Genomic DNA, 15,363 nt, shown 5'->3' with positions numbered 1-15,363 from the left:
GTTTGTGAAAACAAACAAATTATGCGATATCTAGTTCGTTTTTGAAACCATAATGAATAATATTAAGATTGATGTAAGTGGACGTGGGAAAGTTTGGTAAAGTGAAGATAGAGGCAGAAGGAGTGAAGTATGACAGGTAAATCTCAAGAGATAGACAGAGGAAGATGGGTTCCTACTTAGTTGGACAAGCTCAAAATCCGTTTGACTGGTGAATGTAAATTTCGGCCTGTTAAAAGATAACAGATTTCGACTGGTCCATGGCTTCTTTCCAACCAAGCTGTAGGAATTGTTCAGACACGGGTCTATATAAGGCAACATATTAAGTAGGATTAGTCTTATGCCACTATAAAGTGGACATCGGAATAGGTATGCCTTCGATTATACATCGCTAATATTTATGCCAAACGCCCGTAGGCTTGCCTGGTAGTCACTCATTTCCTGATCTCCGTCGTAGAAAACAAACAGTGGATCACGTAGTTTGGCCTTATAGGACTCAAGCCATTTTTTCCAGGTATAAATCTTACTAATATCTTCGTATAGTTGATCTGCTGCATGAACATGATCTTCATACAAATCTGTTTAGCACAGTACCACTAGCAAAAGACAAATAGATGACTTTATAACACGAATAATGTGTATATATTTGCTTTTATATATTAAGAAGAAAAGTCCGAGAATAAAAAGAACATTGCGAGGCGCCGGTAGTTACGTAATCTGTATCAAAGTGGGTGTCAGAAAACACAACACGTTGTTTTCTTCCTCTGAGATAATCAGGAAGCTACGAGAGTCATGCGCCTATAAATAACACTTTGGCAAAGCTTAAACAACGAACCTTTGTGACAATTGGATCAAAAGCTTTAAAATGGCACAGAAAACAACCCTGAATACCTTGCCTTCACCAATGGCGATACAGAGCGAGTTATTTGAAATAAAAAGGGTTACCGGAACACCGTTTTTGACCAATATCTGCTTTTTTATTTGGATAGCTGTGATCTTTTTACTTTCTTAGAGATGTTGATTGTCCCTTTTGTAATGCTATTAAAAAATTTGTGTTGAATAGTAGGTAGAGCAATGACTGGTATAGTGGTAGATATTCATCAGAGTAATTACAAATATGTAACAAGGATAGTTAATACTTGCGATTTTGCTTTATTTATAAAGATAGATAAAACGGTCTTAACATGAATACGATATGATAATATGTTTAACATACGTCTCATCAAAGCAGTCAAATTATTACTAAGCTAAATTTAACAAAGGCATAGATGTGTTAGAACAAACTCTTTACGAATATTAAATCGACACTGGTAATAACTTTATTATTGCTAAAGACTTAAATTACCGAACCGCTATGTTAACAGATACCATGTATTCTAACCCACATTTTAACATTAGAACCATATGAAGATATTTAAGATGATTCAAACATTCCTCAAGATGTTCACTTAATCCAATATTGACCTTAGACCTGCATTTTCACATAGTTTGGACATTTTGGTTTTAGTTTTAGTCTCAGAATCAGCTGATTTTGGTATCAATGCCTTAAATTCAGTCATATGAGATAAATCACAATAAAACAGATCTCAATTATTTGTGAAACTGCCGTAAAGAAAACCTCAAAAAGCTTAAAGCGCTATCAAAGCCCTTAGCAATAAAATACCAATTTCGAACGTAAATCCGAGAAAATTGTGTTCACAAACGATTTAGATTCGAGACATGCCCTAATTACCTGAACGTTTTGCTCTCACCTTTCCAAGGATTCCTTCATGATACAACAAAGGTGATGAAAACACCACATTTGTTTAGTGAGAAGATAACAGTACTATTGGATACACGTTTTACTTGGTATGATATTTAAGAAGTATTGATGTATCAATTGGCTTAATCTTTTGCTGTCTGTTATAATTATTAAATCATATCTCTGAACAGTTAAGATAACAAAGAACGAAGGATCTCTTAGAAATTATAATCCGGTGTTTTGTATTCAATCTCGCAATTCCGTAAGACCGCTGGCAGTTATCTTTTTGTACATCATAATCTCTTAACATCTTACACATTTTCTGTCAAGATGTTTTGGCTCATATTAACGTTATTGGTCGACCGTTTGTATAGCTGTTAGCGTCACAGCATATTGAAAATAGCTAACATACGTCAGATGGAGTGTACAAAGAGAGCTACTTACTGGTTATGAGTATAAAAAGTACTGCTCACCTCGCTGTCAGTTATGACATTGTTACATGGTGCTTTTTATCAAGTTAAGGCACTGTTTGAGAGTCAGTGGTAGAACGCTGATAAAGTGGAACATACTTCTAGAGACTCGTAGTATATGAATGTATTTAATTTAGTTAACACATACATTTCTCACTGGTTGTATTACGTTTATGTTCAACATAAATTAAATGCATTTAAATCTTAAGTGCGTATTTACAGAAGATAAGCTACAACAGATTGCAAAATACTTTGGTTTGTAGATTTATGTAGGATTTCAGAAGTTTTTTTTTCTTAATTAATGTTTAAATCCAAAATGAGTGCTGTAATACGAACTTATATTATTTGAGTCCGGGGAAATTCTTCGAAGCGTTGAATTTCTGTTAGTGTTCTCTCCGGTTTACCTTGCGAACTCTTCCCTTTCATACATGTCAGTCCAACCCATCGTGACTTACCGATCGACAAAATCGCTCTTACTCACATATAGGAAACATATAAACGCTTTTAAACCCCCAGTAAATTTCCATTTTACTGACCGTTCCAAGACGGTACCTAACAATCGTTGATAAACACCCGTTATTGTATATAAAGTATATACGTACTGTGTTGTTTGTGGAGTTTTGTGCTGTTGTTCCATGTTTCTGATTTGTGATTGTTTGTTTTGTGTAACATGTCTTTGGCGTTGACTCTGTGCCATTAAACGGGGTTTATGTTTTAACGTTCGACTACTCTGCTTGTTTCTATAGTTATCATATGAATTCCTAGGCACAATTTCACAGAACATGTTGACTCTCTGATATAATTACCATTGAAAACAAGAGGGCTATGATAATAAGTTGTTGTTAATAAAAAACCCAGATGTTTATTCAGAGAATAGTTTGTTTTTCCAAGAAATAAAACAGGAGTTGGGTTTCTGTGTTTATTCGCCGGAAAAAAAATATATTGATAACCAAGGAGTTTTAAGAACAACTGTTTATGTCAATGAATAATAAACATCCAGGAAAAGCTGTAACACAATACAGTGTACATATGTTATCAACTTTCAACTTTCATAAAGACAAGTATTCAAAATAATATTATGTAATTCATATAGATGATATGGTTATGTAGCCGTTTGATAAACTGACGATCAAAATGAAACATCAATATACATAACTTATATCACCGACTCCCAAGTTTACATTGACACAATTTCTCATGTTGTCCAGTTTTATTTCCATAAAATAAATCAATACGCTTACACTAACATTAAAACTGTAAAAAAATTATACAAATATAAACATAATTTAAAAATTAACAACACTGTCATCTATAGTAGCAATCAGCTTTGTAAACGTTAACACATAATAAAAACATATAGCTTGTGACTTACATAAACCAATTTGGACAAAATCCTTCATATTACTATTATGCGCAACTGTTTAAAGACGTCACTAACTCAGTCGTTTGTGTAAGAAAATAGTTATATTCCTCGTTGATATATATCAAACACGTAGAATATACTGCGTACAATATGACACTCCGTTTCGACACATATTACATTTTACCATTTAACGGTTTAATCATCAACATTTTAGACAACGAACGAAACAGCAAGACTGTACCACTAACTATACATAATTTTATAAATGTATAGGTCTGACATCCGACGTCCCACTGAAAAAGTTTGACACACATATTTTTTAATATCTATTTATTGTTAATATTCAGCCACCTATCAACGCTAACAGTTGACGTTGTCTTTTGTTAACGCCACTGCAGAGTCATATAGTGTAGGGGGTAGAAGGAATATGCTGGTGGTTCCAAGGACAGATGCGGTCGAGAAGAAGATCAGGAATATACGGTCCAGAACCATGGCAACATAATTCCAGTCTCTCTCCTCCTGAAATACGATAGAAATCATTTTAAATGGATTATTAACAAAGGTAACAAGATTGGTCAATGCTTTAAATAAATGTACATGATTATTTTGTAATAATAACTACCTGTTCTTTCATTGCTTCTGGTCGTATCTGGCGGATAATTGTAAGATTTGTAAAGTGAGCTTATACTAGTATATTTTAGCTCGATCGTGACTAAAGCTGATAGCATAAAAAATCACTCTCTAGTCCGTGGGCGGAAAGCAGTACTGTGTCCTTTTGAGAGGCCATGAGAAAGTAACCCACGAACTCTTTGGTGAGAAGCGGACACCTACCACCCTCGCCCCTATACTTATATTTTTATAGTTGACATACATAATGAATTTAATGTATGATAGTTACGAGCAAAATATAGGATATAATTTAAGACAATAAATACTTTATAAAAAAGTCTTACCGTCATTTCAACGTCTTGATCATGCAAATGATCAGCAATGTAGTTCACCGCTTTCAACGACTCCCTTAGTTCTGGAGGGTAGATGCCGACAGAGGATTCATCAGTACGCCTTCGAAGGTTCTCATAATTTGGCTGACTTTTGTTTGAATCTATTGTGTCATGCCTTTCTCGTAAAGTTGATGTGCCTATCGGTTTGTCTCTAATTTCTGTGCCATTTTCAGTTCTTATATATCTTCTATTCATTTTCTGTTGCGAAGGTCGTTTCATGAAAATTATCTTTGGGAGAGTGTCAATAAACATCCATTTCACCCAAGGTGACATTCTATGTGTAGCAGGTGATCGGAAGTGTATACTAAGTGTGTAGACCGTAAGAAATATGGACAAAGTCACTACTATCATTGTAAACATCAGATATTTTCCTATTAAGGGAATGACAATTGATGTTGGCGGATTGATATCAGACAAGAGCAAGAAAAACACGGTCAATGCCAAAAGAATGGAGATGGACAATGTGATTTTCTCGCCAGAATCACTAGGAAGGTAAAACACAAGAACGGTCATACAAGAGATGGCCACACACGGCATGATTAAATTGATGGTATAGAACAACGTTCTCCGTCGTATTGTGATGTTAAAAGTGATATCGGGAAAGGGCTCTGGACAACATGGGTAAAATTTTTCCCTGCGCCTTGCTGTGACGTTGATTATGTCCCACTCGACGTTCTGGTAGTAGTCGCACAGGTCAACACCGTTCCTGATCACCAGTTGGTCGCCAACCCACACTCCCTCTTCCGCCTGAACATGCTGAAGGTCGATCTGCATACAGAGATATGATAATTGATACTAAATATATATTAACTAGGTGGCGAATAAAGCTAAAATCTGATATGAGTATTGGAAGAAACCAATATTGCTTGCCTTGCGAGGAGCCCAGAGATTATGTTTCTCGGTGAAAATTGAACCCACAAACTATTTTGCGATAGGTAGGCTTATTTACACATTTGGCAAACAGCAGAATTGTAATGAAGGCCTTAGGTTCTTTACACAAAATTATCATATTTATTGGACTACATCGTTTGGTTGTGACGTTGTATCATATAATTGAATCAACAATTGCCAATGGAGATTAAACTATTTAAAGTATTCTATGAATGTTAACTTTTCAATCGTTTGGGAACAAGTTGGCTCAATTTTGAATGATTTCCTAGTGTGAATATAATTCATTTTAAATCTACAACACGTGACTCCCTCAGTAGCACAACCAGTCACGATATCCTTCTCAGTGGTTATACTGATAAAATAAGTTCATTTTTGGAAGCGTCCATGTCAAAAAATTAATACATTTGAAGAGTTAATCATTCGTCAAAGTTGATTGCAGGCCCTGCATGTTTCTGTATAAGTATTGCTGAAGAATTGGTTTGTCAAAAACTGGAAAATGGCATGAATACAGGTATGGAACTCCAAGAAGATGTGAAAAATCAAGAAATGATTTCCCGTTAATTACGCAATTATGATGCTATTGTTTGCAACATATTTTAGTAACAATAACATTTGGATAACATATCTATTTATCAAAACGACTGTTCGTACCTGATGCCCATCAAATGTCCATGAGCTGAACTTCATGAAGCATTCCTGTTGATCGAACGGGAAATACTCGACGTTGATAGGACAGTAGGTCTTGTAGATGGCCGGGGGCTCCCAGACTATTAGGCCGGTATAATAAACCTTGGCCTTCGTAAGCAATGTCACCACAAAGTCACCATCAGCGCTGGTTGTAAGAAAGGAAACATGGTTTCATCCATTATGTACGTACAACAATTGTGTTTGTGCTTTGGTATAGATCGAATACGTATTGAACGGTTTTTAAGTTTGCAGTATTCAAGTATTAATATTTAAAAAAAAACGCTTGAGGAAATATATTATCATTTATATACGGTTTTACAAAATACAATTATAGATTTCAAATAACTGAAAATGGGATTTAATCAAATCAAAACATTTGATACCAATCAATTTAGAGAAAGCCTGCCAATAAAAAATTGTTTACCAAATACGAATTAGGAGTTAGAATGCCATTAAACGGTAGAAATTGATTTAATCCTTATCGAAAGTTTGATCACAGCCGTAACGGTTTAAATGTGACGATATATAACGTGTAACCATGTCAAAGCCCCCAGCATAGTCTTAAGCGATATTATTTTTTCAACTCGAGCAAATACATACACTCGATGGCTGCGAAGGAATAGAAAATAAATTGAATAACAGGTCCTACTTGTTATAAAGAGTGATGTCGGGCCTCCAGAGTTCTGAAGAGGGAATAAAAGTACTCAGGATACCGGAGAACAACTGCGGGTCCCAACGTAGACGGATATCCACCCACTCCTGGAGGGGAATATAATACTAGTGTTCACATTTACAAGCATATGTGTTGCAAATTGTAGTAACATTGTTAAACATTAAAATAATATGTGTGTGTTGCATTGTGTTTCTCGTTGGCTTTGAGCATTTGATCGTTGTGCCTTAACATGAGTTTAATAGTCCAATTATGGTTGATGCGTTGTCCATTTAATTGTTAAATAGAATATCACAAGAAATGAAATATGACCTAACAAATAAAATACTATTCAGTACTCATCAACAGTTACTACAAAAAAGATTCAAATAAAAATAGGATCGACATTTCTATCATTTTCACTGGTCGTTTTTAAAAACCAACGCAAGCAAGTTTGCACAATTCCCTTTAAGTGTAATTACATTCAGTATAACAAAATATTATTAATCTATCTTTTTTTGTATGGGCAGTCTTATTGTTGTACTTACATGTCGAAGCCAAAGATTCGTTGTTAAGATCTGGTTTTTCTCGGACTGAAACAATGATAAAAGAAATTGTTTGTTTTCACTTTTAGTAAATATTGAACAGTACACTGATATGATATATGAAGAACTCCGAGCAGAGACTATTTAAATAGCAGAGATGCAAAATTCTTTTTAATTTGATTTTATGGAAGTCTGTAGATTAAATCGACGAATAAAAACTAGCTTAACAAAAGAAAGAACATTTGGAATATATTCCAAGCCATTCAGAAATCATTCAAATTGACAAATCGACCTGTTTGAGGTATTGTGCCAGCATAAACATTTCCTAACTGTACAAAGTCGATTTCCTTTAAACTTTTATAGTCAAATTAAAATATATTTATGAGAATGAAAATGTTCATTTTGCTTTAAGTCAATGGCAATAAAGTTTTTTGACATTATATTGAAATAATAGTGTGTTGCCAGTTTAATAGTACCTAAATTCAGAATTTACTAAAGGAACTCAAAGAGATTTTTGTAAGGATATCATGTTGAAACTTTGATTATCATGATTATATTCGCTTAATTCTATTCTTTTTATGAATATAGATCGATATAATATTGCAAAAATACGCGTTTTAAAGCATGCTTGTGAGGTCAGTTTTCACATGTAAGATAATTTTATTTTGCCGTCAAGAAATGATCAAAGCGAACAATTTGACATTTTTCTAATAAATTTATTATCGAAACATTTCTTATCTTTACCGTATTTTGAGAATTTAAAGAAATCAAGGACTTATTGATTGATTGTGTTTCAATAGCTAGGTCAGTTTTTGAGATATTGACGGGGTTTTGAATGAGGGACGATCAGTGTGGATTAGACAGACATGACTCCCTCTGTTATGTACAATTGAAATTTTTGAATATGCTTACAAACCTTATTTTATTACAAGTATATCGTATTTTAGACACATGTATGACCTCCTTTTTTGTGGTTTTATCATCGTTGATTGACTTTTACAAAACAATATAAAAATAATTTCCATTGTCTCTGCCATTGTCTTATACTATTTTTTGTAACAACTCATTCAATTACAATTGGTTTCCATTTACTAATGAACTACATGTATCATATCGATTAGTTATTTTTATCGCAAACTTCATTTTTTAATTTCGGATTCAAAAACTATCTTAGATATTAGCGATTTGTATAAATGACTGAGGTTGAAATAACCTTATTAGGTGAATACCGACACAGGGCCTCCATACAAGCAAAATTCCAAAGATTTGACCTCCCAATCGGTTACACCATGTCTGATAGGTATTTTTATAGATGATTGTGTGGACTGTATCTGCTAAGTCATGCGAGATGTAATGTTCGTGTATTGTGTCATTTGGCTTTTGATCAGCGATGCGCTTAACGAGCAATATCCATAAGATTGGTTGTTCTTTATTGTCTTTAATGAAATTTGAGTATACATAGTTTTCACTATTATATCATAAGTTCAATAATCATAATCACAACACACTTTTTGAGGCTCGGAAAATACATTTTTGTCAAATAAATTGTTTGAATGTCATTGGTAGTAAACTCCAATATTTGTTCAAGTGGTTGGTGTAATATGGGTTATTCATGAGGCTGCCCTGATTTCTGGTAACAGCAGGGATAGCTTATATATTTGTTTACTGCTACTGGTAATGCCCTTGCTATTCATTTATGTAGTATAAACATGTTTAATAAACTGTTAAAGTATATAGATTATGGTTTGGAACTGTTAATTGTTTTTCTCTTTAATTCTTTTTATTCTGTTTCGACGTAGGCAATTTATATCAAACGTATCAAAATACCATCTGTGTGAATTTAACAAGAAAACATTTCGCGCATTACTTGTCATAATACCGACGGACAACCTATCGGTGTGTAATATCAATTTCGAAAAATGAAGAACACTTGCTATCAAAGAACTCCTGGGCTGTTATCTACATATTTCATCACGGGATGTTTGTGTATTTTACCAAGAATAAACTTGTCTATCATTTTCGTTTACTATCTTATCAAACATTATGTTTTCCAGCATAAATCGCTTATTATCATTCGAAAATTCTTGGCAGAGCATATACAATGCATCCTTAATCCAATTGTCAGAGGGAAATTACGTTATCTAATGCAATTGACAGATCTACAATGTCTGCGAGTAGTTTATGGATGAGTCCAGGAGTATGCTAAAATTACGTAATCTTTAAACAACTTGTGCTCTCCCTGTGAAAAAGGTCAAAATAATCTCATTTTCCTGATAAGATGCACATGCACTGTTGAGAGATATATATTATAATCTCAGAAATATATGTTACATGATAAGAAATGAATGTTATATGTTGAAAATGGACAAATCTTTTTCCGGTAGCGGTTGTTGAATACCAATAAGTGCAATGACATGAGGTCAACAACAAACACATACAGTCATTAAAAGGTCGTTGATCTATCGCCAAAAAATAATTTGAATACAATCTATGAACGGTTAACCAAATCGCAAAGCATTGTGAAAACGTGCATACGAGCGAATTATTTCAACTTATAATATTATATGAATTTAGCTGTAGCACAAATGGTACAAATACTTTCGAAATCATATACAAGTTTGATTGCTTTAAACCAACAAATGAATAACTGTTGCATAATATGCGTTGTTCATTTATTTCTACATTTTACATTGATAAATGTAGTTTTCAATTGTATGCATGGGGTTACCTTTTATAAGCAATTACTTATTCATTAAATAACCAAGCCCTAAACGCTCGTTAACAGGTGAAAGAACATAAGACATAGGTGTTTCTAGTGGTTCTTTCAACATCTCCAGGTAAATACATCAACTAACTACTGACGCCACAAAGGTACTATTTCTGCAATTTTAATTATCTCTCATCTCTCCTCGTGGGATATACAACGGTCCAAGTAATATCGCGGAAATAATTCTTGAAGCTCAACCATAAATCCGTCTAAAGTGTGTCCCTAGAACGGTTACGCTCTTGGCAACACGTATAGTAAAGCTATTAATCCGTTAGGTTTTAGCAGACAGTATTTGTTTGAGTTAAAGCTCCGAGTTTTGGATATGTATTCGTGTACGCTTGCACTTTTGAATTATTGAAATGTTTGTGTTCATTATTGTTACTGATCGAACGTTTTGTGCTAATTTGAAAAGACTGTTTCGGGGAAAAATAAGCCCGAAATGACATACTGGTATATATAATACCGATGAACAGATATATTCGTTTACATTATTAGGTATTTACCTTTAGATTTCATCTTCGTTATTGAATTAAAATAAATAACAGTATTGAAATAATGCATTTTAATACATATTTTGCCCTTGGTTTACAATATTGATAAAAAGAAAGGGGAACGATAATTTGTCAAGATTAACACACACTTTTAAACAACACCAAGTTCTAGGAGCTGTGAAAGCTTTATACCAAGGTTAATAGTCAGGTTTTTATCCTAATTTAGATTTTCTTTGACTTGATTTGACCATTACTGTACACCATATATCCAAAACGTGGCCCTACACATGAAGCCGCTTAAAACCGAGATTCACATTCAGGTGCCTATTCTAATTTAGATTTTCTATGACCATTATTGTATACCATATATCTACAAATCACGACATGTGATTAACTGTGAAAGCCTCGATCCGAGATTCACGCTAAGGTGCGCGTCCTAATTTAGATGTTCTATAACCACATATATTATGACCATTATTGTACACCATATATCAAGAACTCACCACATCGAGTAACTGTGAAAGTCTCATCCCCAGTTTCACGGTCAACTTGCTGTCCGCCGTTCCGTTAATCGTATAGCCCTCTGGCATCACCAACTTGTTGTAGGAGTTGCGCTGAATTAGAAGAACATGGATTAATATTAACGGCCTTCAGTTGTCTTCAACATAGTGTTTAAGCTGCATTAAGTTATCTTTTATCAACATAAGTTTATTTAATAGCAAAACTACATGGTAAAATCTAGTCATATTTAAAGGAAATACCCTGGCTAGTGGCACTAGGTCCAAGGCATAACATACACTAAATTATTAAAACTATTTGTGTAAAGCCTATTTAAGATACATTTTGGAAGTTTTAGATAATATTTTTATTTCATTAATCGGTGGATATATCATTACTCTTTTCATACTATATGTAATTGTTGTTTGTTATTGCTTGTACCCTTACTCGAATGTCCATTGGTGTAATAATATATTAAAATAAAGTGCAAACTATGTCCAGTAATAAAAACAGCCCTTTCGTAACTATTGTGTGTGGCTAACACCTGTTATTTTGGATGCCAACTAAACACAGGGCAGTAAGTCCAATTAAATAGCACTAGAATAAGGCATTCATCATCAGCGAACTGTTTATTGATTATGTATGCCGTCGTGCATCATTATAGTTTAATTTTGGCGAAAAGTTATCTTTATTTCGTTTATCTAAGCACCAGATTTTCATCCTTTTATAAATGTATATAATTTGATTTAGATTAATACTGTAGAGAGCTTTTAAAGCCTTATGTTTATTTTTTTGCCAGTATTATAGCATTGGTCCTGTCCATAGATGGAAGTATCGGCCAGGGGTAGTGAACAGACATAATAATTATGTGCTGCAATCTTCGTAAATAATTTTCGATAATTACGCTACGCAAGAAATCATGTTTACTTTCCATAAGTTTTTTTTTTTTTATAAAACGTGGCAGTGGTTTTAACTTAGTAAAGACGATTATCCAACACGCTGACTTTTTTAAATGTGTACATTATGTTACGCAATCTGCGAAAAACATGCCACAGGGGATAAGGACGCTAATGGGAAAATCAAGTTTCTTTTCGAACACGCTGATTTCTTAAATGTGACAGTTCTTTTAATTAAGCTTTCAATAAGCCAAGAGATAATAAAAAATAAATAAATTCATGCCAAGATATACCAGCCAAATTTTCAACTTTTCATTTCTACACGAGAGTCATCTTCAGCTACACATTAACCCCTAACTGACCGAGAATCTAAGGTCAATTTCTTATGTTATCATGTCTAGGGAATTGCTGCGGTTTGGGTCAAGATTTGGAAGAAATGTTATACATAATTATTGACAAGTTAAACTTAATACAATTTTTTAAAAAAAAATGTGTAGTTTTTTTTTTAATGAGTAACATTAAATAGTTTTAGACATAATGGTAAGCTGGTAATGAAAATGGTATGCTAACAACCGTTTTATTTGGAATGTAAATGTAACCTATATTGCATTATATATGAATCGGTCGTTTCATAGGTCAAATTGTATTTAGGGGTATGCTTAACAAGCGTATAGATATTGATTTTACAATGGCAGATTGATCGATTTCGCATTTTAAAAAAACAAACACTCTTTTAATTATTCATTTTAAAAGCTTCATTTTCCACTGTATTTTTGACCCACATAAAATCATTATTCTTGAGTGACTCCTTTTCTGTAAAATATTGACCGACCCCTTCCCCCCCCCCTTTTAAAATAATAAAATGACTCCACACGATCGTGTCTGTAAAAAGGTATATAACCCCAAACAGAACCAACTATGTTCTGTTGAAGTTTAAATAAATATATAAGGTCAACATGTTTGGTCAATAGTGCTCTCAAGTCCTAGTAATACAGCTGGTAATGCTGCAGCTTTTGCTGTTAATACTACCACTACTGCTAACGCTATTGCCACTGTCACCACCACCGCCACAACACCTCCGCCACCACCACCACCACCACCACCACCACCACCAATAATGTGATGATGCTGCTTTCCCTGAAACCACTGTCGCTGCTGTTGGTACTGTTGTTGTTGTTGAGACTTCTACAGCATCAGCTACTACTCCAACTACTAACTATCCAATAACTACTATTGCTGCTGCTAATCTCGAGATAATTAACTATATGAAGTTGTGGATGAAGGGACTACGTTTTGTATCAATGCGAAGACCTTTAGTTTATTTATTTATTTATTTATTTATTTATTTATTTATTTATTTATTTATTTATTTATTTATTTATTTATTTATTTATTTATTTATTTATTTATTGATTTATTTATTCATAATGATGAAGGGACGAAGTAAAAACAACAATTATTTTTCGCAGATTTTCGACATCCACAGAAAAACGACTCCGCGGTATCCTTTTATTTCGTGTACAGGAGTCAAAATATTAGTTTAAACATATTTAGTTTTCAACGATTGTGAAAAAAGTTACTACAACATTATATTAATTACTCTCGTTTGCACGATTTTACGCGAGAGCGTGGTCTTGTGTTGTGGTGGAAAACGGAAAACCCGTAGAAAACCCACCTGTCCGGCTTGGTGACCACAAACCAAATCACATGCGCCCAACCCGGGGTTTGAGTCTTGGTCGCCTAGGTGAGACGCGGTTGCGCTAACCGGACAACCAACCCGGTAGTCGATAAAGTTTGACCCGTAAAGAATAATGACTGGGCCGTGATTCTATTTGGGTTTAAATACATCCTTACGAGGGCCAAATTCTAATAGCCTCTTATTCAACAATACCGTAATCAAGTTGTTAAATTTATCGACACAATCTAAGCTTAAGGCGCTATATTAATACATTTAGATGTTGCGAGTGAAGAAATATAGTTAGTTACATTATTTTGCACTTTATTTTTTCAATCTTTAAACTTAACTGAAATATGTGGTTAAGAGTTAAATACTGTTGTCAAGGAGATAGTTTATAAACAGTTTCAAAGATTTAATACTCAGCTTAATTATATTTCAGAAAATCATGTCTATATTCGTTATTATCAACTATTATTGAAATATTTGTTTAATGTTTGACAAGTATCGAAATATACAAATTGAGATAAAGCGTTAAACCTAAGAATCATGCACTATTCCAAAAACTGACCAAACTCATTGCTCCCATGCAATTCATGCTGGGCGTAATGGCCATTAAATTTCGATGATTTAGCTGTTAGCAGATAACTGATAAAAGTTGACCGGAGAATCACAAAACCATTCACTGGAACAGTATGCATATGCCAGGTATATGCAGGAATTTCCACTGCATACGAGGGTTTCCTTCTTAATCGAAAATTGGATAATATTTCTTGGCATGTCACTCCTTAGAGATCAGTGCGTTGAAGAAAAAAGTGATTTAACACCAAACGCCATTTTCGCATGTGGCCTTGCTTTCGCAAACTGCATTTCACACACATATAGTTGTGATAATTATACATGACAAGAATAAATTATATTCATTATATTATCTATATATGAGCTTATAAAGATTGAGAAATATCTGGTCGTATTTGTTTGCGTCCATGATTGTTTTATAATCACTGTCCGGTACTACAGCCTATGCGCTTGACATCGTACACAACTATGAATATACCTGCAGCAGGAACTGATGCAAGCGTTGTTCAGTAGGCGGCTCTCGATCTCCCTCTGCTATTGAAGTCATAGAAACCAGACCCAGAACAAATGGCATGAAATGAGAAATTGTACCCATCCTTTATATTAGTCCATATTTTGCACCGTTATTTGCTGGTTTTAAAGACTTTATTTATAATACCGCACTTTTCTAGGTAAGTGAAGTGCTTTTCATACTGTAATGTTCCACTTTTATGCAAATCTCTAAGGTCTTACAAAACAGTTTATTCCCATATGTTTCACATTGATCTGACAGTGTTATAGATCCGTTTTATTGCAGCCTATAAATGATATGCATAAATATTCAAGCGTTAATAAATGGTTAATCCTCCGCGATTAAATTTTCTCGGTCATACATTAGCCTTATTATAAAGGCCACTATAAGCCTTCCGGAAGACACTTTTTCTCGTGCCTGGAGCTTGTAACATCTTATCACTGACATAACCTTCAGCCTCACATGTCAAACACTATTGATGTGAGGTCATATACTCGCTTAACACCTTTTCATTTCCACTCTTCTACCTGTATGTGTATTCCTCTATATTGAAGAAAAATCACATAAACGCAATTTCACTGGGATGTAAATAATGAAAAACA

General features: G+C 34.0%; 1 protein-coding gene across 1 annotated transcript; it reads right to left on the bottom strand.

The window, feature by feature from the left end:
* Positions 1-3,737: 3,737 nt before the first annotated feature.
* LOC128225740 (acetylcholine receptor subunit alpha-type unc-63-like) lies at positions 3,738-14,845 on the bottom strand. The gene is made up of 8 exons (XM_052935645.1): positions 14,729-14,845; positions 13,039-13,160; positions 11,106-11,250; positions 7,348-7,392; positions 6,800-6,909; positions 6,115-6,295; positions 4,525-5,340; positions 3,738-4,090 (listed from the first exon to the last, which is right to left on the bottom strand). Exons 1-8 carry the CDS (start codon positions 14,843-14,845, stop codon positions 3,932-3,934), a joined length of 1,695 nt encoding a protein of 564 aa, XP_052791605.1. The 3' UTR covers positions 3,738-3,931.
* Between the last annotated feature and the right edge of the window lie 518 nt (positions 14,846-15,363).

The sequence above is a fragment of the Mya arenaria genome, chromosome 3 (genome assembly GCF_026914265.1).
Source record: "Mya arenaria isolate MELC-2E11 chromosome 3, ASM2691426v1".
NCBI lineage: Eukaryota > Metazoa > Mollusca > Bivalvia > Myida > Myidae > Mya > Mya arenaria.
The sequence above is the reverse complement of the archived record's forward strand: the minus strand, read 5'-3'. Positions and strand labels throughout refer to the sequence as shown.

Bases quoted from the DNA above. Each gene is read 5' to 3' on its own strand.
- LOC128225740 (XM_052935645.1), bottom strand. From the start codon at position 14,845: ATGGGTACAATTTCTCATTTCATGCCATTTGTTCTGGGTCTGGTTTCT. The intron at 11,251-13,038 runs GTTAGCAGTAGT...AGACAACTGAAG, and splicing joins GTGGTGACAGTGGCAATAGC to GCCGTTAATATTAATCCATG. The intron at 6,910-7,347 runs GTAAGTACAACA...ATTCCCCTCCAG, and splicing joins CGAATCTTTGGCTTCGACAT to GAGTGGGTGGATATCCGTCT.